General features: G+C 43.6%; 1 protein-coding gene across 3 annotated transcripts in view; it reads right to left on the bottom strand.

Annotated features, from left to right (window-relative positions):
* CRYBG2 (crystallin beta-gamma domain containing 2) overlaps positions 1 to 24,548 on the bottom strand; it is a 386,970-nt gene that overhangs the window by 171,181 nt on the left and 191,241 nt on the right. The window contains exons 3-4 of one of the 3 annotated variants that reach the window (XM_077295719.1): positions 10,612 to 10,692; positions 2,207 to 3,594 (exon numbers count right to left, since the gene is read on the bottom strand). In XM_077295719.1, the coding sequence (XP_077151834.1) occupies positions 2,207 to 3,594; positions 10,612 to 10,692 (1,469 nt within the window). Of the gene's footprint in view, positions 1 to 1,715; positions 1,794 to 2,206; positions 3,595 to 10,611; positions 10,693 to 24,548 lie in introns of those variants that run through there. The other 2 variants (XM_077295720.1, XM_077295723.1) reach the window with 2 other exon arrangements.

Below are 24,548 nucleotides of genomic sequence, written 5' to 3'. Positions count from 1 at the left end.
GGCAAGGATAGGAGCTGCTAGGGACAGGGTGAGCCCAGAACCTTGGGGAAGTGGATTGCTGGGAGAACCACTCCACACGAGTCCCCTTTGTCGGCCTTGGAACCTGTAGATAGATGTTGGGGCACACTCCTGCAAAGCTGCAAAACTAACTGGACTAAAATCTCTAGAGGCAGAGTGAGATGGAATCTAAACATACTGCTAGAGAAGAAGAAGATCCCTTAGAACTAGAAGAGATAGTAAAAGGGATGTTCTACCTATATCAAAAGCCAGGGCTGAAGTTGTGTCCGTTACCTGTGGGAAAGATGACAACTCGCTGGGCCTTAGCCTATATGCCTGCCTATATGTGTGTCTTCTGGATTGATGGCTGCCCTGGTTTCAGAAGAGGGATTTCTGGAGACAGAAGAGGCTTGTGGCCCTGAAATAAGTGAGATGTACCTCACTAACAGCAGCACCCCGAGACTGGGACATGAGTTGTCTGTAGGATGCCAAAGCAAGTGGGGACTGAAGCTTGCCCACGACTACCTCGCTTGGGCATCTTACAGTGACACAGAGGTTTTAGATGGAGCCATGCTCAGAAAGCTAACATTACCCACACTAAGCTCTTTATGTACATTTTCTATTGACAGTGATCTGCTTACCAGAGGAGGGGGTGTAGTTGTTCTAGTAAGCACATGAGATGTATTCAAGGCAGTGATTGTCTCCAGGTGATAAAACATTCATTGTAAATAAGCAACGGCACACAGCCTAATAAGCGACACAAGGTTGAAATATGTGTTTCAGCCCCTATCTCCTAATGTCTTCACATTACAAAGCAAAAACTTGCTGACAGATTCCTTTAACCCCTACACCACCAATATTTCATTCTGGTTTTTTGCAAATCTTCATTGCGGTTCCAGAGATATGAATCTTTATCTAGTGCCAAGTTTTATGGCCTTCCAAGGGGGCATGGCTCACAGGATTTTTTCTGGGTGTGTCTTTAAGTTGCTCTGCACTACTACGCTGTGAATCACCCCCTTGCAAAGACCATAAAAATGCACTAAATAAGAAAGTCCATATCTCTGTAATAAATAAAAGGGAATACATAAAGGAGCAGAGGGAATAAAATGAGGGAAAAAAACAGGCCAGTTCTCTTTAACTTTAAAGGACCACTCTGTGTAAGTCTATGAGACTCAGAATGAGGCTCTCATAGCCTTGTTCTACGGTCCACACAAAATAAACTGGGAGTCGGTAGGCCACAAATGCAGTCACGTGATGCCGAAGCGGCGATGGAAACAGCAGAAGATGGTGACCGATAACTATTGTAATCCACCCTCTACAAACATATTACAGATTTCTAACACAAGGGGCAATACAAAAAATGCAAGAGAGGTTCTTTAATGTGTTTAGCTCTTTCCTAATACAGATAAGCTTTTTCCTTATAAAAACAGATAGCATGTCATAAATCGTTAACAACTGCTATGAAGGAATTTGGAGGCAATGAAAAAGTGCTCAGTTCATTTCCTCCATAGAATGTTGTGTTAAATTATATATTGGCGTCAAACCTGTAACCTAACAAATTCTTCTATTTGTACAGCCTCTCACCTAATCTTACTTTATTCACGTATACAATATGATAACAAGGAAAATAGATGTATAATATCTCCATATCTATCATACATAGTCTACATGAATATTTCATATACTTATATCTATGTATGTATAACTAAATTACTCACTGAGAGCTCTGGTTTTCTTTTTTCGCCTGTAGAACACTTAGTTAAGGCAGTGATGGCAATACAGGTAAAGCTGGGCCACTCCTGAGCTACATATTATCTGCAGTACTTCCCTACTCTCCTCTACCCCTCCCCATACTGAACTTTGTATTGTATGATGTGACGAGTAGAATACAGAGTTCAGACCCAGAACCAAACCTATATGTGTGGTTAGAATGACAAAATCACCGCATTTTACAAAAGATATGTCACAACATTCATGATTTCATTTGATACACTGAACCGTAAAGATACTTAAACAACAAGTTTTACTCACTTTTAGGATGCACAATTTCTTATTATCCTATTTATTTTTTTGTAATTCCAGGGACAAAATATGCAATTAGTTTTCTGTGGATTTGCTATGACTTTAGCTGTCATGATATGTTGTCAGTATTTCTCTCCAATTGCTCCCACCATTTAGGATACCTTGCCCACTGGCATCCACTGCTCACCTGTCCAGTTGTGCCCCCTTAGGAGTTTCTCCTCCCTTCTTCTCTGGGATCTCCTCCTCCTGTGTTGTATTCTTTTCAGTCTGCTCTGATGTTTCTGAAATATCCTGAGCTGTCACTTCTGTAAGACCCGCCCTATGGCAGCCAGATGCCTGAGATTCCAATGAAGGTGACATCCCCAGATCTTGTCCAACAAGTTCATCGGCTTTCACCATCTCTTGTGCCAGCCTTTGTAATTGGGCTTGCTCTTTTTCTTCTTTAGTCATGGTAATTATAACTTCAAACCTCATTCTGGCTGTATTTGGTGATGCCTGTGATTTTAAGTCATGTTTCATTGGTGGTGAAATGGGTACTGTAGAGGAATCAGACAGACTCTGCACTATTTCATGCTCTAGAAACTCTCTGTGCTGATTTTGTGTCCGGTCTTCAATTGGGCCATGCAGCTCTTTGGTCTCTTTTTGCAATCCATATGTGGTTATATCACTTGTATGCGCTAAAGAGGTTCGATTGTCGCCTAGCTTTGCAAATTCTGTATGTAATCCTAATAATTCCTGAGAACTGGGTGAACTGTTTTGTGATTCTTCTGGAGATAGGTTAACACATGTTTGGTCTGTTTTGATTTGTGCTGCATCTTGAGAAAGGATGCTGTTATAGCAAGGTATGTGTTTTGTAATTATTTCAGTATCTTCTTTTTTTTTGCTTCTGTAAGCCTTAGTCTGAGCTTTCTTCGGCGTTAGACTGTTTTTTACTTTTGATTCTTTAATAAAGGATTCTTCTAGCATGAGATTCTTTGATAGCATGCGATGATAAACAGGGCTTCGATATTGGTCAGGGTCTTCACACTGGTCTATAACCTCTAAAGTCTGAGAGTCTCCAGACAAAGGATAAATTGGTGAACCTGGCGTTTGCTTGTCTTGTGACATATAGTCATTCAGTACACTCTCTGCCCAACATGGAAGTGAATCTTCATCTTCTCCTTCTAGTCTTTCTGGAAAGGCAAATGGCAGCTGAACATTTTTCCCTTTTGTGGACACTGGGATTGGGCTGTTGTTTCCATCATCAGCAGCTATAAAATCAAATGATGTTGACATCTCCAGATTCATTTGCTCTCTCTTAGAACAATGTTCAAAAATTTTAGGGGTGCTCTGTGCAAAAGGATATTGAACAATACAGGACTTAGGATGTCTCCTTTCCAAATCCAGTTCACTTCCCACAACTGGTCTTTCCAATCGTCCCACAGACCACTGCAATTCTGTTGGGCTTGAAATATTAGGGGAAGCATTGCTATATTCAAAGGTGTGAAACCTTTTCTTGCGCCAGGTCAGACTTCCAAACCTCTGAAGAAAGCTAGGCCCTGGAAACTCCAACTCAGAGTAACTAAGTGAACGAGTCTGAAAAAGATGAAAAGAAAATAGTGTAAAAACAGAGCATTTTTACTCAAAATGCATAAATGGCCATATAATAGTAAAAGAGAAGTTAGAACAGAGCCCATTATCTGAGAAAGTAAATCAAACACCAATATTGATGCACTTTTTTAGGAATAAAAAAGTGGCTGAAAACAGAGAAATGCCACTACGCCTGAGAAAGGCCATGTTCACATTTCCATGTGAACATTATCTTTGCTCTGTTCTAGGAACAAACAGAAATAAGCTGGAGTCACACTAAAGGTATAAAAAAATCGTTCCGATTCTCACTGCCGAGAGGCGCACGAGTGTTCTCCGTATGGTAATCCGTGTGTCGTGCGTTTGCAATGTAATGATGCAATATTTTCTCAGCCACTTATCCGTATGACATTCGTATGGCTTTACATTTCTCAACTGTTTTCCCAGTGTGTCATCCCTTTAAATAACTGGCTCAATGGTCTGAAATAAATAAAAACCTAATGAAGTAGGCCAAACATTGTGCCCACAAGACGTTTACTCCTCAAATCTTTCAAAAAGAGGCCCTGCTGGTGTCTTGCTCTTTCTGGTTTGTGAAAAACATGTACGACTGGCTATCCTTAAGCACATTTCATTTCATTTACATTGGGTCTTGTCTCAACGTTTTGGGGTTGTTGATCCATGGAGGCTTGTTCCTGGATTTTTTATTGTTTGCCAGGATAATCTGCATGCCAAGCTTCCTGTTCTTGGCTGATGCAATTTCCTTGCTTCAGGAAAAAGTGTGCGTATTTGTCGCACGCTATACAGATGGTCCGTGTGGAGTACGAGTTTTTATCGCACCCATAGGCTTGCCTTGGCGAGTCTCAGACGATATACACAAACAATCGCAGCATGCTGTGATTTTGCATGCACATCGAATACGTCTGAGAAAAAAACGCTGATCTGGATTGCATCATTGAATAACATTCGTCCGAGTGCAATGCGATTTTCACTCGCATTGCACTCGGATGTTGTACGGTAGTGTGACTCCGGCCTTAATGTCAAAACTAACTCACTGAAATAAAAGGGGACCTAATTATTAATACGTAGTCAATTTGGGTTCCGTTATGAATTTATAGAACACAAAACTGACAAAAAACAAAACCCAAAAATTGCATGATAATCAATGAGGTCCCTCGGCTTTTGTATGCATCAAATATGCAACAGATCTGTTTTTGACATTAATTCCATTTGTCTGTTCCTAAAAGGGATCAGACAAACTGAATATCTAAAGGTAAATGTGACCATAACTTGAGGAAAAAACTTTATGAAATGTAGGTTATCTCTTTAACCCCTTCGCCCCGAAGCCTTTTTTCACATTCCTGACCAGACCAATTTTTGGGGTATGTGCACACGTTGCAGATTTCCTGCAGAACTGCAGCTTTTTTTCTGTGCAGAAACTCTACAGATCTGCAAATGATTTACAGTACAATGTAAATCAATGGCAAAAAAAAAAATGCTGTGCTGATGGTGCGGAAAAATCTGCACGGAAAACGCAGCAGTTTCAAAAAAGGACCATGTCAATTCTTTGTGCAGATCTGCTGCGTTTCTGCACCCATTCCATAATAGAAATCTGCAAGGGTAAAAAAGGAAGAAATCCGCACAAATATCTGCAACGTGTGCACATACCAAAAAAAGGCGCAGATTCTGACCTGCTTTTTCTGCCAAGAAATGCAGAATCTGCACAGAAAATTCCACAGTCAAATCTGCAACGTGTGCATATAGCCTTACAGTTCTGACCACTGTCACTTTATAACTCTAGAACACTTCAGTGGATCTCACTGATTCTGAGACTAGTTTCTGGTGACATATTGTACTTCAAGATAGTGGTAAAATTTCTTTGATATGACTTGCATTTATTTGTGAAAAAAACAGAAATTTGGCGAAGATTTTGCAACTTTAAAACTTTTAATTCTTATGTCCTTAAATCAGAGAGATATGTCACAGAAAATAGTTAATAAATAACATGGGTGTCTCAGGTCCGCTCTGGCAACTCCTATCTTCATTCCATGACGTCCTCTTCTGGTCTTCACTCCGCGGCTCCGGCGCAGGCGTACTTTGTCTGCCCTGTTGAGGGCAGAGCAAAGTACTGTAGTGCGCAGGCGCCAGGCCTCTCTGACCTTTCCGGCGCCTGCGCACTGCAGTACTTTGCTCTGCCGTCAACAGGGCAGACAAAGTACGCCGGAGTCGCGGCGTGAAGACCAGAAGAGGACGTCATGGAATGAAGATGGGAGGCGCTGTACCAGACCTGAGACGCCCATCGGAGCGGGACCGCCCCTGGGTGAGTATAATCTAATGTCTTTTTCTCCTCTTTCAGGTAACATCGGCGGCTTATCTACAGCATTACAGAATGCTGTAGATAAGCCCCTGATGATGGTGAGCTTACCTCACCATCGATTTTGGGGGTGACAGGTTCCCTTTAAGAAGTTATAAGGGTTAAAAGTTGACCAGCGATTTCTCATTTTTTAAACAAAATTTACAAAACCATTTTTTTAGGGACCATCTCACATTTGAAGTCATTTTGAGGGGCCTATAAGACAGAAAATACCCAAAAGTGACACCATTCTAAAAACTGCACCCCTCAAGTTACTCAAAACCACATTCAAGAAGTTTATTAACCCTTCAGGTGCTTTACAGTAATTTTTAGAATGTAGAAGGACAAATAAACATTTACTTTTCTTTCACAAAAATTTTCCTTTAGACCTAATTTTTTTTTTTACTTTTGCAAGGTTAACTGTGTTGTGCAAATTCTCCTGAGCATGCCGATACCCCATATGTGGTAAAAATCCACAGTTTGGGCACACAGCAGGGCTTGGAAGAGAAGGAGCGCCATTTGACTTTTTGAATGTAAAATTTGCTGAAATAATTAGCGGACACCATGTCACATTTGGTGAGTCCCTGATGTGCTTATACAGTGGCAACCTCACACACTGAAACCATTTTGGAAACTAGACCCTTTAGGGAACTTATCTAGATGTGTATTGAACACCTTGAACCCACAGGTGTTTCACAGAAGATTATAACGTTAAGCCGTGAAAATGAAAAAAACACTTTTTTCCCCAGATAAATCTTTTTTAGCTTCAAACTTTGTATTTTCATAAGGGTAACAGGAGAACTTGCTCCATACAATTTATTATGCAATTTCTCCTCAGTGCGCAGATACCCAATATATGGAGGAAAACAACTTTTGGGGTGCACGGCAGGGCTCAGAAGGGAAGGAGCACCATTTGACTTTTTGAATGTAAAATTTGCTGTAATACCGTAATTAGCGGATGCCATTTCGCGTTTGGAGAGCCCCTGATGTGCCTAAACAGCGGAAACCCCCACAAGTGACACCATTTTGGAAACTAGACCCCTTAGGGAACTTATCTAGATGTGTATTGAACATCTTGAACCCACAGGTGCTTCACAGAAGTTATAAAATTAAGACGTGAAATATAAAAAATAACATTTCCCACAAAAATCTTTTTTAGCTCCAAATTTTTGTATTTTCACAAGGGTAACAGGAGAAAATGGACCCCAAAATTTGTTGTCCAATTTCTCCTGAGTTCACTGATAGCCCATATGTCATGGAAAACTACTTTTGAGACACAGTGCAAAGCTCAAAACTGAAGAAACGCCATATTAGGGTATGTTTCCAAGTGGCGGATTCCTTCAGGATTTGCTGCGGATTGGACGCTGCGTACAACCGCAGCGTCCAATCCACAGCGTCCAGATGTTACAGCATAGTGGAGGGGATTTTATGAAATCCCATCTCCACTATGTGCGCACGTCCGCATCCAGCGGCCCTGCATTTACGCACATGCTTCGCGTCTTTCTAGACCACAGCATGTCTATTTATGTCTATTTATAAATACCACAGTCCTATGTACAGGATGCGTTGATTCCGCCTGTGTTCAATGAACACAAGCAGAATCACTGCGTGTACAAAGGGGGGGGCGGCGCTTTGGGCGGAGCAGGGTATCCGCTGCATCCAAAACGCTACGTTTCGTGACCGTGGAAACATAGCCCTACAGTGCAGATTTTGCTGCACTTGTTTGAGGGTGACTTGTTTGAGGACCCTGTGACTCTCTACAACTATTCACACTAGGTAGGTTTTAACATTAGAGAGTGTAGTTACTGTCCCAATTGGGTACACCTTGCCGCGGTGGGACAGCTTTATGCTTTTTTTGATCAAAAACAGTGTTTACTAAGCACCCTATGTTAATTATTTAATGCACTTGCTTTTTTACTTATTTATTTTCATAAAGGTACATGCAGATATTGTTTGTCTTTGGTTTTGTTTGTTTCCATGGCCAGTGTGAACATGCTCAGTGTTCAGTTTTCTGTTTTTCTTCAGTATTTTTGTACTCAGTACAAACAGAGTGTGGCCCCCTTTTCACTGAGCTGGCAGTTAATATATAGTTCCTCCAAAGCTGGGTGTCTGGTTGGGACACTGTGACTCTCTGCCACTATTCATACTAGGTAGGTTTTAACATTAGAGAGTGTAGTTATTGTCCCAATTGGGTACACCTTGCCAAGGTAGGGCAGCTTTATGTTTACTAAATACCCTATATTAATTATTTAATGCACTTGCTTTTTCACTTATTTATTTTCATGAGGGTATGGCTCCACGGTACGGCTTGCCGGCGGGTTCGCCGCAGCGGCGAAGCCGCTCGGCGCTAAGCCCCGCCCCCTTTCTGGGACGCGATGGTGCCGGATGTGTACAGTACACATCCGGGATCATCGCACCCCTCGCCATAGGGCCCTGTGATATGCCTTGTGGGGACGCTGCGTCCCCGCAAGGTGTACGGACATGCTGCGTTCTGAAAAGACGCGCAGCATGTCCGGAGTCGCAGGGCCGCCGCGTGCGGGTTTCCACGCATAGTGGAGACGGGATTTCATAAAATCCCCTCCACTATGCTGGAACATCTGGACGCTGCTTGTTTGACGCTGCAGCGTCAAACAAGCAGCGTTTACTGACCGTGGAAACATACCCTTAGAGTATATGCACATATTGTTTTTCTTTGGTTTAACTTGTTTGAGGGTGCCATGTTACATTGGCAGAGCCTCTGAGTTGCGAACACTACAGACCCCCCACATGTGACCCTATTTTACAAACTAAACTTCTCAATGAATTCATCTAGGGGTGCAGTGATTAAATTGACACCACATGACCGTGTATGGCCAATATGGCTCCCCTTATTATCCAACCCCACCCACCAATTGTGATAAACCAATCACAATACAAATAAAAACGTGACACCAAATTCTTTTGGATAATTATGGCCACAGCGGCCAGTTTATTAACAAACAAACAAAAACATTTTATTCAACATTAGCATAATTTATGCAAAATAGAGGGGAGGGTTCTTGGAGCCCACCGGGAAAAACTCTGGCTTAAATTATTTTGGCAAAACCAAAAAACATAAAACACCTCAATTTTACCCCCAGCCGTACCACCAGCTCGAGGGCACCATAATTCCCATTTTGGGAAAAATTAACCTCCACCAGCTCCCAGGGTAAACACCCCGTCCAGAGCCTGTAACCAAAATGCCAGAACACCAAACCCGTTTGACTGTCCGGAATTTCCTTCAAATTCCTTCACCGCTGAATCCGCATAAACTCCAAGAACCCCACCCCCCCGCCCCAGCCACTGTGACAAAAATAGTATTAACCCTTACACGTGCCAACTAACAATCCTCGCTCTCAATAGATCTACCCCGTCAACCCCAACTAACCACCTACAACAAACCCCAAAAAAGGGGGAGGGCGGGTGGGTCTCTCTCTCCAGGGCTTCCTAACTGCCAGTGTGCCACATTTTCCCGCACTTTTCATTATATAGCCCCCCCACCACCCCCACTCACAACCCCTCCCACAACCCCTCCCACACCTCCTAACGGCCAATCAAATTCACTCAATTTTATTTAAAAAGAGCCCATGCCCAAGCACAGTCATGGGGGGCCTCCATTCAGCTCCTCCTATTCCTGCCCCCTCCTTGATCGTGTATGGCCAATATGGCTCCCCTTATTATCCAACCCCACCCACCAATTGTGATAAACCAATCACAATACAAATAAAAACGTGACACCAAATTCTTTTGGATAATTATGGCCACAGCGGCCAGTTTATTAACAAACAAACAAAAACATTTTATTCAACATTAGCATAATTTATGCAAATTAAAGGGGAGGGTTCTTGGAGCCCACCGGGAAAAATTCTGGCTTAAATTATTTTGGCAAAACCAAAAAACATAAACCACCTCAATTTTACCCCCAGCCGTACCACCAGCTCGAGGGCACCATAATTCCCGTTTTGGGAAAAATTAACCTCCACCAGCTCCCAGGGTAAACACCCCGTCCAGAGCCTGTAACCAAAATGCCAGAACACCAAACCCGTTTGACTGTCCGGAATTTCCTTCAAATTCCTTCGCCGCTGAATCCGCATAAACGCCAAGAACCCCACCTCCCGCCACAAACTCGCAGCCCTGAACACCTCAGGCCTGTGAGTGCCCCAAAGCCACCAACGCTTTTTCAATTCCTTCCTGAATGGACAAGGCCCATAAATCAATGCCAATCTCGTTCAGGTGCACCCCGTCTTCCTTCCAAAATTCACCAACACCTGACTCTAAATCAAAATGCCAAACACATATACCTCCATTTCTGGATACAAACTTGCTAATTGCTCTATTTAACTTCACACGAGCCCTGTTGATCCCCTTTACGGATCGCGCACCCCTCCATTTCTTACGAGGGACAATATCCGACCATACCGTTAGTACCCCAGGGAAAGACACCCACAACCGGAGAAAATCGGAACGAATATCCCGTATCAAATCCTTCACCGGTTTGGACCCTAAATCATTCCCACCCAGATGAAACACCACAATATCCGGCGCTCTATCCAAGCGGGCAGCACTGGAAAAATAATGCATCGCTCTGTTCCAAACCATACCCCGAAAACCGAGCCACCGAACTAAAGCTTCCTTACGGCTGAAACCCAATTGCCTACCGTCAGGCCTGGTGTCCGCCCGAAGCGCCCCCCAATAAACAAAGGAATGTCCAAAAATCCAGACAAGATATGGATCCAGACCTGCAATATACAATAACAGTAACCGTTAACATAAAGCCAGTTACAAAACCAAACCTTTAGTGCCGAATATAAGACAAATAACGGCTTGAACTCCAGCGTCCAATACGCTTTATAACATCAGGCCCCAAGCCTAGGCTATCAGCCTCCGACGCTGCCCCTATCCTGAAGGAATGCGATCCAAATTCGTCCGGCGAAAAACCTAAGGCCCTCAAGCATCTATGCATAATTGCAATGAATTGGAAACGGGACAAGAAAAAACCGTCCTGATGGCACAACAGTGGGCCCGCACGACCAGCCCATAAACTCCAATACTCCCGTAAACATTGTTCAGGGCACATAATTGAACCCGTAACTTTCCCTAAAACAACCCTTTTACCAACCCCCATTTGATCCGTCTTGGAACGCCGGATCCAAAATACGATGCCCCCGTCCAAAAATCAACATCCTGAGCCAATAAACCACCCGCATTAACCCTGCTGCGTGACACCAACTCCCCCACTCGTAATGCCCCGAAAAAGGCCAGAGAAAAAGCCAACCGAAACAACACCGCTTCGAAATGAGAGCAGCACAAATCAACCAAAACACCACCCAAACGCTCAAGAACCTGAAACGATATAGGCCTGCGCCCATCAACTCTTCTAATATCCCTACGATAACCTTTTAATGCCTGCCGCACCAAAAAATTCCTTGTCACGTCTACCGAGCCCTCCAGCTTAAAACCAAAAGCTAACCCAGTCACAAACTTATTAACTTTAGAAACCGACCAACCTGCCTCAGCTGCCCTACCGACCAAAACAAAATGGCTAACAACTTGTCCTCCTCGGACTCCAAGTCCCACCTTTCCAACACCGAACTCTGCCAAACCTGCCAGGAAGCTTCATATGCCGCCCAAGTCTGACTCGTAACCGAGGCCCGAATTAACCGTCCCGCTCCTCCATAGGAATCCGCCATAAGTGCGAAGGACATACCGCTCCTGCTGCGTCCGCTTCTGGTGCCAGCTCCCGGAAACGCTCCCACTGTAAACGAGATAATGCATCTGCTAACGAATTTTGAACGCCCGGAACATGCACCGCTGAAATCCAAGTATTGATCCTCAAACATCTTAAGATAAGTTCTCTTACCAACTTTGTCACTGGCGGAGACGATGCCAATAGCGAATTGATCACCGACACCACACTCATGTTGTCACAATGGAATCTAATTCAGCGATTCGCAAACGCGTCCCCCCAAATGAACACTGCCACCACAATAGGAAACAACTCCAACAAAGCAAGATTCTTTGTGAAACCGCTCGCGTGCCAGAAATCCGGCCAAGCTCCAACACTCCACTGACCAGCGCAATAGGCCCCATAACCTACACTGCCTGCTGCATCCGTGTAAATTTCGCTGTCAAAATTGTTAACCACCTGCTGCTGCATCAAAGAGCGACCGTTATAGTGCACCAAGAAATTATGCCAGACCAACAAGTCGTCCTTATGCTCCTGACCAAGTCGAATGAAATGATGCGGAGCACGCACCCCCGCCGTCGCCCTGGACAACCTCCGACAAAATATACGTCCCATGGGCATAATCCTACACGCAAAGTTCAGCCGACCAAGCAAAGACTGCAACTCTTTTAATGTGACCTTCTTGAGCCTGACCACGCGACCCACCTCTTGCTTCAGAGCCAACAATTTATCATCAGGCAACCGGCATTCCATGTTTTCTGAGTCTATCAAGATCCCAAGAAAACTCAAGACCGTACAAGGGCCCTCGGTTTTTTCCCTAGCAAGGGGAACGCCAAAATGATCCGCCACCCACTCCATAGCCGCCAACAAATTTCTGCACACATTCGAATCGGGAGGACCTATGAACAAAAAATCATCCAAATAATGAATGACAGATGGAACACCAGCCACCTCTCTAACAACCCATTCCAGAAAGGTACTGAACGTCTCAAACAAGGAACACGAAATGGCACAACCCATCGGTAGACATCTGTCCACGTAATAACCATCATTCCAAAACATACCCAACAACGGGATACTGTCCGGATGAATAGGAAGCAAACGAAAAGCAGACTCCACGTCCGTCTTTGCCAACATAGCTCCCGGCCCATAAAAACGCACCCAGTGAACTGCCATATCAAATGACGTATAAACAACTGAACACAACTCCTGCGAAATGCCATCATTCACAGACAACCCCTTTGGGTATGACAAGTGATGAATTAGACGAAATTTATTCGGCTCTTTTTTGGGGACCACCCCTAACGGGGAAATGATCATCCCGTCAATCGGTAAACAAGGAAACGGCCCAGCCATTCGCCCTAACTCCACCTCCTTTTTCAACTTGTCACTCACCACACCTGCATGAACCACAGCCGACCTCAAATTTTTAAGCGCAAATTGAACAACATGTTCCGGGGGAGGGATACGAAAACCCTCCGCAAAACCCTGCGTAAGAACACTAGCCTTCTCCCGATCCGTATACCTACTTAGAAAGGGGGCCATCTTTTCCAACCTCACCAGAGTCACCCCCTTGACCGGCACCCACTGCCGGCTTGCCTCTTGCTTTCTTGAAGCATTTGGAAGCCCCGTGCGAACCTCCGTTGCAATGGGAACACACGTTTAAATTTGCAGGTTTTATACCATTGAGCAGTGAAGAAAAAATAATTTACATTTTTACCACCAAGATTGTGTGTTAGGCTGGGTTCACATTGCGCTAGGGCAGTCCATATAACGGACACATTTTTAAGTACTAAAAACGCAATGTAACGGACATTGTAACGCACCCATAGACTTTCACTTGTATGACGCATAGTAACGCATGTCAAAATTGGCATGCGTTTGCAACATTCCGTTTTTTTATAACGTACCTTCGAATGCGGCCTGCAGCGTTTTTGGGTCTGGTCAAGCTAACGCAAAATTAACGGAAGCGCTAATTCTGCCATTAAAGTCTATTGCTAACGCAGCCAGACGCAAATCAATCAAAATGTCCAAATGAAACCATACGTTGGATTGTGTTAATGAGGGTGGTGGGTGGTCCATGAGGGTCCATGTGGTCATGTGACAGGAAATATGATTGCAGCCATTTTGGAGCATATACTCTGCCAGCACATATTGTGAAAACACCAGCAGCACAGTGTGTGTGTGTCTTGCAAGCGATCAGAGGCAATGTAAGTACAATTCTATGTATATATTTTTCTGTGTACATCATTTGAGTGTGTAGTGCCTATCGGATGTGTGTGTACTAAATGTATTGTTTTGTTTGTACACAGATGTCAGATAGTGAGGGATCAAGCAGCAGCAGCGTGTCTGCAGTGTTCTCTTCACAATCGGTATGCTTTAGATTTACAAAGCCACAATAATGTTGTGTGTCACTCCAGTGTATTGAGGTAATAATGTGTAATCATGTTTTTATTGCAAATAGGAATCTTCTGATCCCGAACCTGCCAGGCCACCCCCCAAAAAATTGGCAAAAGTGACAAAGAAGGTACATGCCACACATTTTGTGTCTTTAATTAAGGCTGGGTTCACATTACGTTTACAGCAGCCCGTTCAACACATACGGTAATGGGCTGCTGTAAACGTAAGTGCCGGTATGGCAGCACGCTAGCGCAGATAAAGCATCTGCTAGCTCTATCTGCGCTAGCAGTGACGGACCCGGAAACGCTGCAGCCCGCATCCCAGGGTCCGTCACCTAATGACGGCACATCCCTAGCGCACGCCCATTGTGGGCGTGCGCTAGTGATGCGTCCGACATAGGAATTAATGGCGGCCGTTAAGGACTACGCTACACCGCGTTTATGCCGCGGTGTAACATAGTCTGTCTAACGGACGCCAGCAACGCAGTGTGAACCCAGCCTAACACATAAATTAACTTGATACAATAATTCTAATTTTTTTAAAATTTTTTTTACTACACCATAGGTTGTTGAAAAGGGAAAAAAAAAAGAAACAGCCTCGCCGTCTGTCTTCACCTCACCTAGAAGTGGTAAATATCACTCAAAATGTTCCTTTTAGTCCTTTTAGACAAAAAAAATACTAATTAGTTGTTTCCTTTTTTTTTTTTATAAAAAAATCAAACATACAAAAGAAATATATATATAAAACTACGTTTAAAACCCTGGTTAAAAAACAACATACATATCATAACATAAACCAAACACTACAAGGACAGCCAACAAAAATTAACGATTAAACATTGCAATACAATTTATAAAAATTGATAAAAATTTAAAAGTGTTTTAAAAAAGCAAAAACATTTGGATATAAAGTCATTAAGAATAAAATGTAATTTTGGCGATGAGATAAAGTTATTCAACCAAAAATGAAATTCTACATTTTAATATAACGTTTTGTGTTTACATAGTCCAAGCAGCCCGCCAAAAAACGAAGAAATATTGTGGTTGACGAAGAGCCCTTGGACATAGAGAACGAGACACTTATAACACTAGTGGAAGCTAATCCGTCCATATGGGATCAAAGTAACAGCTCCCACCACGATATTATACAAACCGGAAGTTGTGGGATAAAATAATATGCCAGTTGGACCCAGGATATTTGGATAAGTCCGCATCGTCTAAGAAAAAAATTGGTAATTATTGCTGAACTTAACGTGCAAAATGTAAAGATTGCGAGCTGTCAAATAATTATTTTTTTGTTTTATTTCTGTGAAGCCGAAGCTGTCCATACTCAGTGGAGATCCATTAGAGATCGATTTGTACGGGACTTCCGCACCAGCCAAAACACCCCCAGTGGATCTAGTGGCAAACGTGTCACCCCCTATGTTCATTATGAGCAATTGTTGTTTCTACAGAAAACGTTGTCCCAGCGCTCGTAAGTAAAAAGCTTCGGTGTGAGAGACGAACAAGTATTTAATTAAAATCTCTTAAATAAATTTTTTTTTTTTGGTTATAGAACGATATGCAGTACCGCTGCGCCTCGAGAGGCAGAGGAACTGGAGCCATCTCTACAGGAAACAAGCCAGCAGACGGGCGCTGAAGATGTGTCTGGCCTGAGCGAGCCACGATCATTGGGGAGTAGTACTGTAGCTCCTGTTGTCAGTGCCCGTTTGCAAGCACACCGCGGATGCAAGCGAGCATCTGCCAAAGATGAAGTTGATGCCATAATTGTAGATGGACTCCAACGGTTAGAGGATCTGTGTCGCAGTGAACACAGAGATCTAAGGCGGGAAATAACGGAATTGCAATCCCGTGAATCTGTATATGCAGCCAATGAGTAGAAGCTCCTGCTTTTGTCATATGTGCCAGCAGTTCAAAATATACCGGCGCACAGAAATATAATGTTTAGGCAAAGATTAAATGACCTAGTCGAGGAATTTTTGGGCCCCCAGTAACCCACTTCCTCGAGACCAAGAACCATGGACATGGTGTCATACAAACCACAATACAGAGGCCAGGGTGAACCGAGTATGGAAATGCAAAGGCAATATAGCAGTCCAGCGTACAGTTGGGCAGACAATACGTCCGCGCAATATCACAGTATGTAACTACTGTTTAAACAATCACCAAACTTTGGCAATTCCTGCGTTTAAATTGTTTGTGTAAAATTTTTTTTGTACCCAAGTTAATCGTGTATGTTTTTGTTCATCCCTATGGGATCTCAAATGTTAAAATGTTTACCAACAATCAGGTTGGACGCACAATGTCATCAGAATATTTTTTAGTAAAGTTAACTGTTATTATAACATTTCATATTCTTGTATGGATTGAACTTTTTACAATTGATTAAGGTAATATTAAGTTTAACCCCTTCCCGACATGTGACGGTATAGTACGTCACATGTCGGGACCCCCGCTTTGATGTGCGCTCCGGCGGTGAGCGCACATCAAAGCCGGGACATGTCAGCTGTTTTGAACAGCTGACATGTGCCCGCAATAGGCGCGAGCAGAATCGCGATCTGCGCGCGCCTATTAACTAGTTAAATGCCGCTGTCAAACGCAGACAGCGGCATTTAACTACCGCATCCGGCCGTGCGGCCGGATATGAGCGCATCGCCGACCCCCGTCACATGATCGGGGGTCGGCGATGCTCCTCCATTGTAACCATAGAGGTCCTTGAGACCTCTATGGTTACTGATTGCCGGTGGCTGTGAGCGCCCCCCTGTGGTCGGCGCTCACAGCACACCTGCAAATCTGCTGTGTAGCAGCGATCTTATGATCACTGCTGCATAGCAGAGCCGATCGGGCTGTGCCTGCTTCTAGCCTCCCATGGAGGCTATAGAAGCATGGCAAAAGTAAAAAAAAAAAGTTTTTAAAAATGTGAAAAAAAAAAATATATATAAAAGTTTAAATCACCCCCCTTTCGCCCCAATCAAAATAAATCAATTAAAAAAAAACCCAACCTACACATATTTGGTATCGCCGCGTTCAGAATCGCCCGATCTATCAATAAAAAAAAAGCATTAACCTGATCGCTAAATGGCGTAATGAGAAAAAAATTCGAAACGCCAGATTTACGTTTTTTTGGTCGCCACGACATTGCATTAAAATGCAATAATGGGCGATCAAAAGAACGTATCTACACCAAAATGCTATCATTAAACGCCAGCTCGGCATGCAAAAAATAAGCCCTCACCTGACCCCAGATCACGAAAAATGGAGACGCTACGAGTATCGGAAAATGGCGCAATTTTGTTTTGTTTTGTTTTTTGCAAAGTTTGGAATTTTTTTTCACCACTTAGGTGAAAAATAACCTAGTCATGTTAGGTGTCTATGAACTCGTAGTGACCTGGAGAATCATAATGGCAGGTCAGTTTTAGCATTTAGTGAACCTAGCAAAATAGGCAAGCAAAAAACAAGTGTGGGATTGCACTTTTTTTGCAATTTCACTGCACTTGGAATTTTTTTCCCGTTTTCTAGTACACAACATGCTAAAACCAATGATGTCGTTCAAAAGTACAACTCGTCCCGCAAAAAATAAGCCCTCACATGGCCAAATTGACGGAAAAATAAAAAAGTTATGGCTCTGGGAAGGAGGGGAGCGAAAAACGAAAACGGAAAAACGGAAAAAGCTCCGGGGGTGAAGGGGTTAAAAAAAGAAAAAAAAAAGGGGTTCATGCAAACAAAATTGTGCAGACAGATGCATGCCTTCTCTACACAGTCCACATTTTCAGGTTGCAGTTGCATGCAAGTTAATAATATACGCCATTTTAAGGTCAAAATACCAAAGGCACATTCCACATAACGTCTTGCCCGGCTCAAACGATAATTAAACATGCGTCTTTTGTAGTTTAGACTACGGCTTGAGTACGGCTTTAAGAGATTGCGTCCGAGTTGGAACGCCTCATCTCCAACTAAGGGCTCATTTCCACTGGCGAGAGACAAATCGGTCTGTAATCTGGACCGAAAAAACGGATGTAACGTATGCGATTGTCATGCGAGTGTCATGCGAGTGCAATGCGATTTTTAATCGCATCATCCGTATGACATCCGTATTACTGTCCGATTTGTACGCACCGGTGTCCTTTGAAAAGCCGGCAAATCAGTGCTGTGTACAGTAAAATCACACTGACAGGTTAGAATAGAGTAGATATATACACATAGAATAGGTATATATACATATATATATGTCAGTGACACACCTATATATGTATATTTATATTTAATGCAGCGCAAGATAGCATTAAAGCCGCTAATTCAATTGCCGGCTTTTCATTTCTCCTTCCCATACCCGACAGGATATGAGACATGGTTTACATACAGTAAACCGTCTCATATCCCCCTTTTTTTTGCATATTCCATACTACTAATGTTAGTAGTGTGTATGTGCAAAATTTCGGCGCTGTAGCTATTAAATTTAAGGGTTAAATCGCGGAAAAAATTGGCGTGGGCTTCCGCGCAATTTTCTCCGCCAGAGTAGTAAAGCCAGTGACTGAGGGCAGATATTAATAGCCAGGAGAGGGTCCATGGTTATTGGCCCCCCCGTGGCTAAAAACATCTGCCCCCAGCCACCCCAGAAAAGGCACATCTGGAAGATGCGCCTATTCTGGCACTTGGCCACTCTCTTCCCACTCCCGTGTAGCAGTGGGATATGGGGTAATGAAGGGTTAATGCCACCTTGCTATTGTAAGGTGACATTAAGCCAGATTAATAATGGACAGGCGTCAATTATGACACCTAACCATTATTAATCCAATTGTATGAAAGGGTTAAAAAAAAACACACACATTATTAAAAAGTATTTTAATGAAATAAACACACAGGTTGTTTTAATATTTTATTGCTCTCTCAATCCATGTGATGACCCTCGCTTGGAAAAATAATAAACCAACAATATACATACCTTCAGATGACCTGTCACGTCCCACGAGGTAATCCATCTGAAGGGGTTAAAATATTTTACAAGCAGGAGCCCTGCTATAATGCAGCTGTGCTCGTGCTTGTAAGCCCCGGGGAATGAAGGAAATGTAGGTCAATGACCTATAGTTACCTTCAGTCGCGGTGATGCGCCCCCTGCTGGTTGTCCTCATATGACCTCGAGCGTGGGAAAAAGTTCCCAGGCTGCAGTTCATGAGGACATCCTCCAGGGGGCGCATCACCGCGACTGAAGGTAACTATAGGTCATTGACCTACATTTCCTTCATTCCCCGGGGCTTACAAGCACGAGCACAGCTGCATTATAGCAGGGCTCCTGCTTGTAAAATATTTTAACCCCTTCAGATGGATTACCTCGTGGGACGTGACAGTTCATCAGAGAGGGTATGTATATTGTTGGTTTATTATTTTTCCAAGCGAGGGTCATCACATGGATTGAGAGAGCAATAAAATATTACAACAACCTGTGTCTTTATTTCATTAAAATACTTTTAAATCATGAGTGTGTTTTTTTTTAACCCTTTCATACAATTGGATTAATAATGGATAGGTGTCATAATTGACGCCTCTCCATTATTAATCTGGCTTAATGTCGCCTTACAATAGCAAGGTGACATTAACCCTTCATTACCCCATATCCCACCGCTACACGGGAGTGGGAAGAGAGTGGCCAAGTGCCAGAATAGGCGCATCTTCCAGATGTGCCTTTTCTGGGGTGGCTGGGGGCAGATGTTTTTAGCCACGGGGGGGCCAATAACCATGGACCCTCTCCTGGCTATTAATATCTGCCCTCAGTCACTGGCTTTACTACTCTGGCGGAGAAAATTGCGCGGGAGCCCACGCCAATTTTTTCCGTGATTTAACCCTTAAATTTAATAGCTACAGCGCCGAAATTTTGCACATACACACTACTAACATTAGTAGTATGGAATATGCAAAAAAAATGGGGATATGAGATGGTTTACTGTATGTAAACCATGTCTCATATCCTGTCGGGTATGGGAAGGAGATTTGAAAAGCCGGTAATTGAATTAGCGGCTTTAATGGTATCTTGCGCTGCATTAAATATAAATATACATATATAGGTGTGTCACTGACATATATATATGTATATATACCTATTCTATGTGTATATATCTACTCTATTCTAACCTGTCAGTGTGATTTTACTGTACACTGCGCTGAATTACCTGCTTTTCAAAGGACACCGATGCGTAAAAATCGGACAGAACTTGCATGGTGCGAGTGCTGTGCGATTTTTTTCTCGCACCCATTGACTTGCATTGGCGAGTCTCGTCCGAGACTCGCAGCAAATCGCAGCATGCTGCGATTTTTTTCTCAGTCCGATTTCGGCTGAGAAAAAAATCGCAAATGAAAAGACACCTATTGAATAACATTGGTCCGAGTGCAATCCGATTTTTTATCGGATTGCACTCGTCCGTTTTCCTCGCCAGTGGAAATGAGCCCTAATAGTAGAGTAGGATTTTGGCGTGCACTCAGTCAATATAGGGGCGAGGTGCCGGTGTAATGGGACAGTAAGTCCCAGTAAGTAATGAATTCGTAATTCACCGCACACTCTAATTAAATATCGCACAATATGCAAATAAAGTGTAAATTTATTTTTAAACCTGGCAGCGTAACAGAATAAAGCAGCTCATGCGATCATATACAACGTTTCGGCTCCACCGGAGCCTTTTTCACGTAATCGCTTATTTCATTAATTGGAAACATGCCGAAGAGTGGGTAGAAGGAAGAGATTCCAGTGGTGACACTTATACTAGATGAAGTGTGACTGCCTGTCTGCAGCTCGTGGTGATCAGGTTCAATCACTCTAATAATGTTGCTGGGCTAAGCGGCGCTCCCGCACCTTGCTGGTAGTCTAAATAAGCTGGTAATGAAATAAGCGATTACGTGAAAAAGGCTCCGGTGGAGCCGAAACGTTGTATATGATCGCATGAGCTGCTTTATTCTGTTACGCTCCCAGGTTTAAAAATAAATTTACACTTTATTTGCATATTGTGCGATATTTAATTAGAGTGTGCGGTGAATTACGAATTCATCTCCAACTAAAACATAGGGCAAACTTGGGCCTTCGGTCCCCGGAAGAGGTCGTGCTGAGGGTATGTTGAAGCGGTTGCTGTACAAACATTTCCCCATGTTGGACTCTTTGAAGACTCTGGAATCGTTCATCCGTCCATATGCACCAATATCCACAGCAACAAAACGGTATCTAGCATCCGCAATAGCCATCAATACAATGGAAAAGTATTTCTTATAATTATAGTAGAGGGATCCACTATGCACTGGTTTCTGAATCCGAATGTGCTTGCCATCCACGGCACCAATACAATTGGGGAAATTAGCCACATCCTCAAAATGTTTGGAAATCGATAGCTACATTTCAGTTGTCAGGGCTGGTAGCACAAGTGGTTGTAAGTTGTTCCAAATGGCATCACAAGTTTCACGAACTAGTTGGCAAACGGTTGATTTCCCCAGTCGAAACTGAAAATGCAGTGACGCAAAAGATTCTCCGGTAGCCAGATATCTGTCGGGCGTAAAAAAAAAAAAAAATAGCCCTATGGACATATTGATAAGATTTTAAAGGACAACTAAAATAAAGGCAAGTTAAAATGGAATCGGACAATTGCCAAAGTGTACATAATTATATGAGATATGCTCCACGATAAAATTACATCCTGTCTTTTTCAATAGAACAATGTTAAAAAAGGATAATTACCTCAGAGTCACCACTAAACGTTGCTCCGCACAAATGCTATCACGGAAAGTGCTGCGCTGATGATTAGTGTTGAGCATTCCGATACCGCAAGTATCGGGTATCGGCCGATACTTGCGGGTATCGGAATTCCGATACCGAGATCCGATACTTTTGTGGTATCGGGTATCGGTATCGAAACAACATTAATGTGTAAAAGAAAGAATTAAAATAAAAAATATTGCTATACTCACCTCTCCGATGCAGCCTGGACCTCACCGAGGGAACCGGCAGCGTTCTTTGCTTAAAATGCGCGCTTTTCCTTCCTTCCGTGACGTCACGGCTTCTGATTGGTCGCGTGCCGCCCATGTGGCCGCGACGCGACCAATCACAGCAAGCCGTGACGTAATTTTCAGGTCCTTCTAGGCATTCAGTATTTTAAAATTAAGTTCCGGCTTTGTGATTGGTCGCGTCGCGGTCACAAGGGCGACGCGACCAATCACAAGCCGTGACGTCACGGGAGGTTGGACACGCGCGCATTTTAAAATGCGCGCGTCTCCTGCCTCCCGTGACGTCACGGCTTGTGATTGGTCGCGTCGCCCATGTGACCGCGACGCGACCAATCACAAAGCCGGAACGTAATTTTAAAATACTGAATGCCTAGAAGGACCTGAAAATTACGTCACGGCTTGCTGTGATTGGTCGCGTCGCGGCCACATGGGCGGCACGCGACCAATCAGAAGCCGTGACGTCACGGAAGGAAGGAAAAGCGCGCATTTTAAGCAAAGAATGCTGCCGGTTCCCTCGGTGAGGTCCAGGCTGCGTCGGAGAGGTGAGTATAGCAATATTTTTTATTTTAATTCTTTATTTTACACATTAATATGGTTCCCAGGGCCTGAAGGAGAGTTTCCTCTCCTTCAGACCCTGGGAACCATCAGGGATACCGTCCGATACTTGAGTCCCATTGACTTGTATTGGTATCGGGTATCGGTATCGGATTAGATCCGATACTTTGCCGGTATCGGCCGATACTTTCCGATACCGATACTTTCAAGTATCGGACGGTATCGCTCAACACTACTGATGATGTATCTCATCCCTCACATGCGAGAGCAGAACATCAAAGGTCTCAATGGACATCCAAAGATAACATTGAAATTTAAAGGGATGATCCCGAAGCTGAACATACAGGGTGTGAAAGGCACCATATGTATTCCGTAAAAAATTCACTTCATGGATCCAATATCTCCTTTGGGAAATACGCCTTCTCCGCCGAAGTCGCAACTGCATCAAGCGAAATCTAACAAGCTGAGACACAAACATCTTGCTAGCAGAAGTTCACTCAATGCTTGCAAAATGGAGAATGTTTTCCATACACACCCAACGCTGACAAAAGAGCAAAAAAAAAGAGAACAACTTTATTGACAGTGCTTGAACGCAGACAAACGGATGCTTCATGAACGGACATCAAAATGACATAACGCGGTCAAGTGCGTTAACGCATGCGTTAATGTGAAGCCAAATTTTCACCAAATTTGGCTCATTTCTGGACATGCATTTAACGGATCCGTTAAACGGATTGTACAAAACGCAGTGTGAACCTAGCCTTAGCCCCAAGTTTTACATTTTCATAGTGGGAAATGGGTAAAAATGGCACCAGAATTTGTCTGACAATTTCTACTGAACGTGGCAATACCCCATATGTGGCTGTGTAGTACTGCTTAGCCATACGGAGAGACTCGGGAGGGACGGAGCACTATTTGCCTCCTGGAACACAGATTTTCCTAGAACAGTTTGCGGATTTCATACTAAGAGCCCCTAAGTGATAGAAAAGCATAATCCCCCCTCAAGTGACCACATTTTGGAAATTATAACCCTTTGGGAATTTATCTACAGATGTAGGGACGATTTTGACTCCATGGGCATTTTCCAAAAACATGCAGCAGTGGATGATACAGAGTGAATAATAATAATAATAATCTTAATTTATATAGCGCCAACATATTCCACAGCGCATTACAGTTTAACAGTTTCAAATAGGGTTGAGCGAAACGGGTCGATCATTTTCAAAAGTCGCCGACTTTTGGCTAAGTCGGCGTCTCATGAAACCCGATCCGACCCCTGTGCTTGTCGGCCATGCGGTACGCGACTTTCGCGCCAAAGTCGCGTTTCAATGACGCGAAAAGCGCCATTTCTCAGCCAATGAAGGTGAACGCAGAGTGTGGGCAGCGTGATGACATAGATCCTGGTCCCCACCATCTTAGAGAAGGGCATTGCAGTGATTGGCTTGCTGTCTGCGGCGTCACAGGGGCTATAAAGGGGCGTTCCCGCCGACCGCCATCTTACTGCTGCTGATCTGAGCTTAGGGAGAGGTTGCTGCCGCTTCGTCAGAAGCAGGGAGAGCGTTAGGCAGGGTCCACTAACCACCAAACCGCTTGTGCTGCAGCGATTTCCACTGTCCAACACCACCTTCGGTGTGCAGGGACTGTGGAAGCTATTTTTTTTTTTTTTTCCCCTCAGCGCTGTAGCTCATTGGGCTGCCCTAGAAGGCTCCGTGATAGCTGTATTGCTGTGTGTACGCCACTGTGGAAACCAACTGTTTTTTTCAAAGCACATATCCTCTTGTTCCTTCCTTTCTGCACAGCTATCTTTTTTGTTTGTCCACACTTTTTATTTAATTTGTGCATCAGTCCACTCCTATTGCTGCCTGCCATACCTGGCTTAGATTACTGCAGGGAGATAGTAATTGTAGGACAGTCCCTGTTTTTTTTTTTTTTTTTTTGTGGGAGATTAAGATTGGCATTTCTGCTACAGTGCCATCCC

The sequence above is a fragment of the Ranitomeya variabilis genome, chromosome 3, assembly GCF_051348905.1.
Source record: "Ranitomeya variabilis isolate aRanVar5 chromosome 3, aRanVar5.hap1, whole genome shotgun sequence".
In the NCBI taxonomy this organism is placed as follows: Eukaryota; Metazoa; Chordata; class Amphibia; order Anura; family Dendrobatidae; genus Ranitomeya; species Ranitomeya variabilis.
Note: the sequence above shows the minus strand (reverse complement) of the source record. Positions and strands in the feature narration are given on the sequence as shown.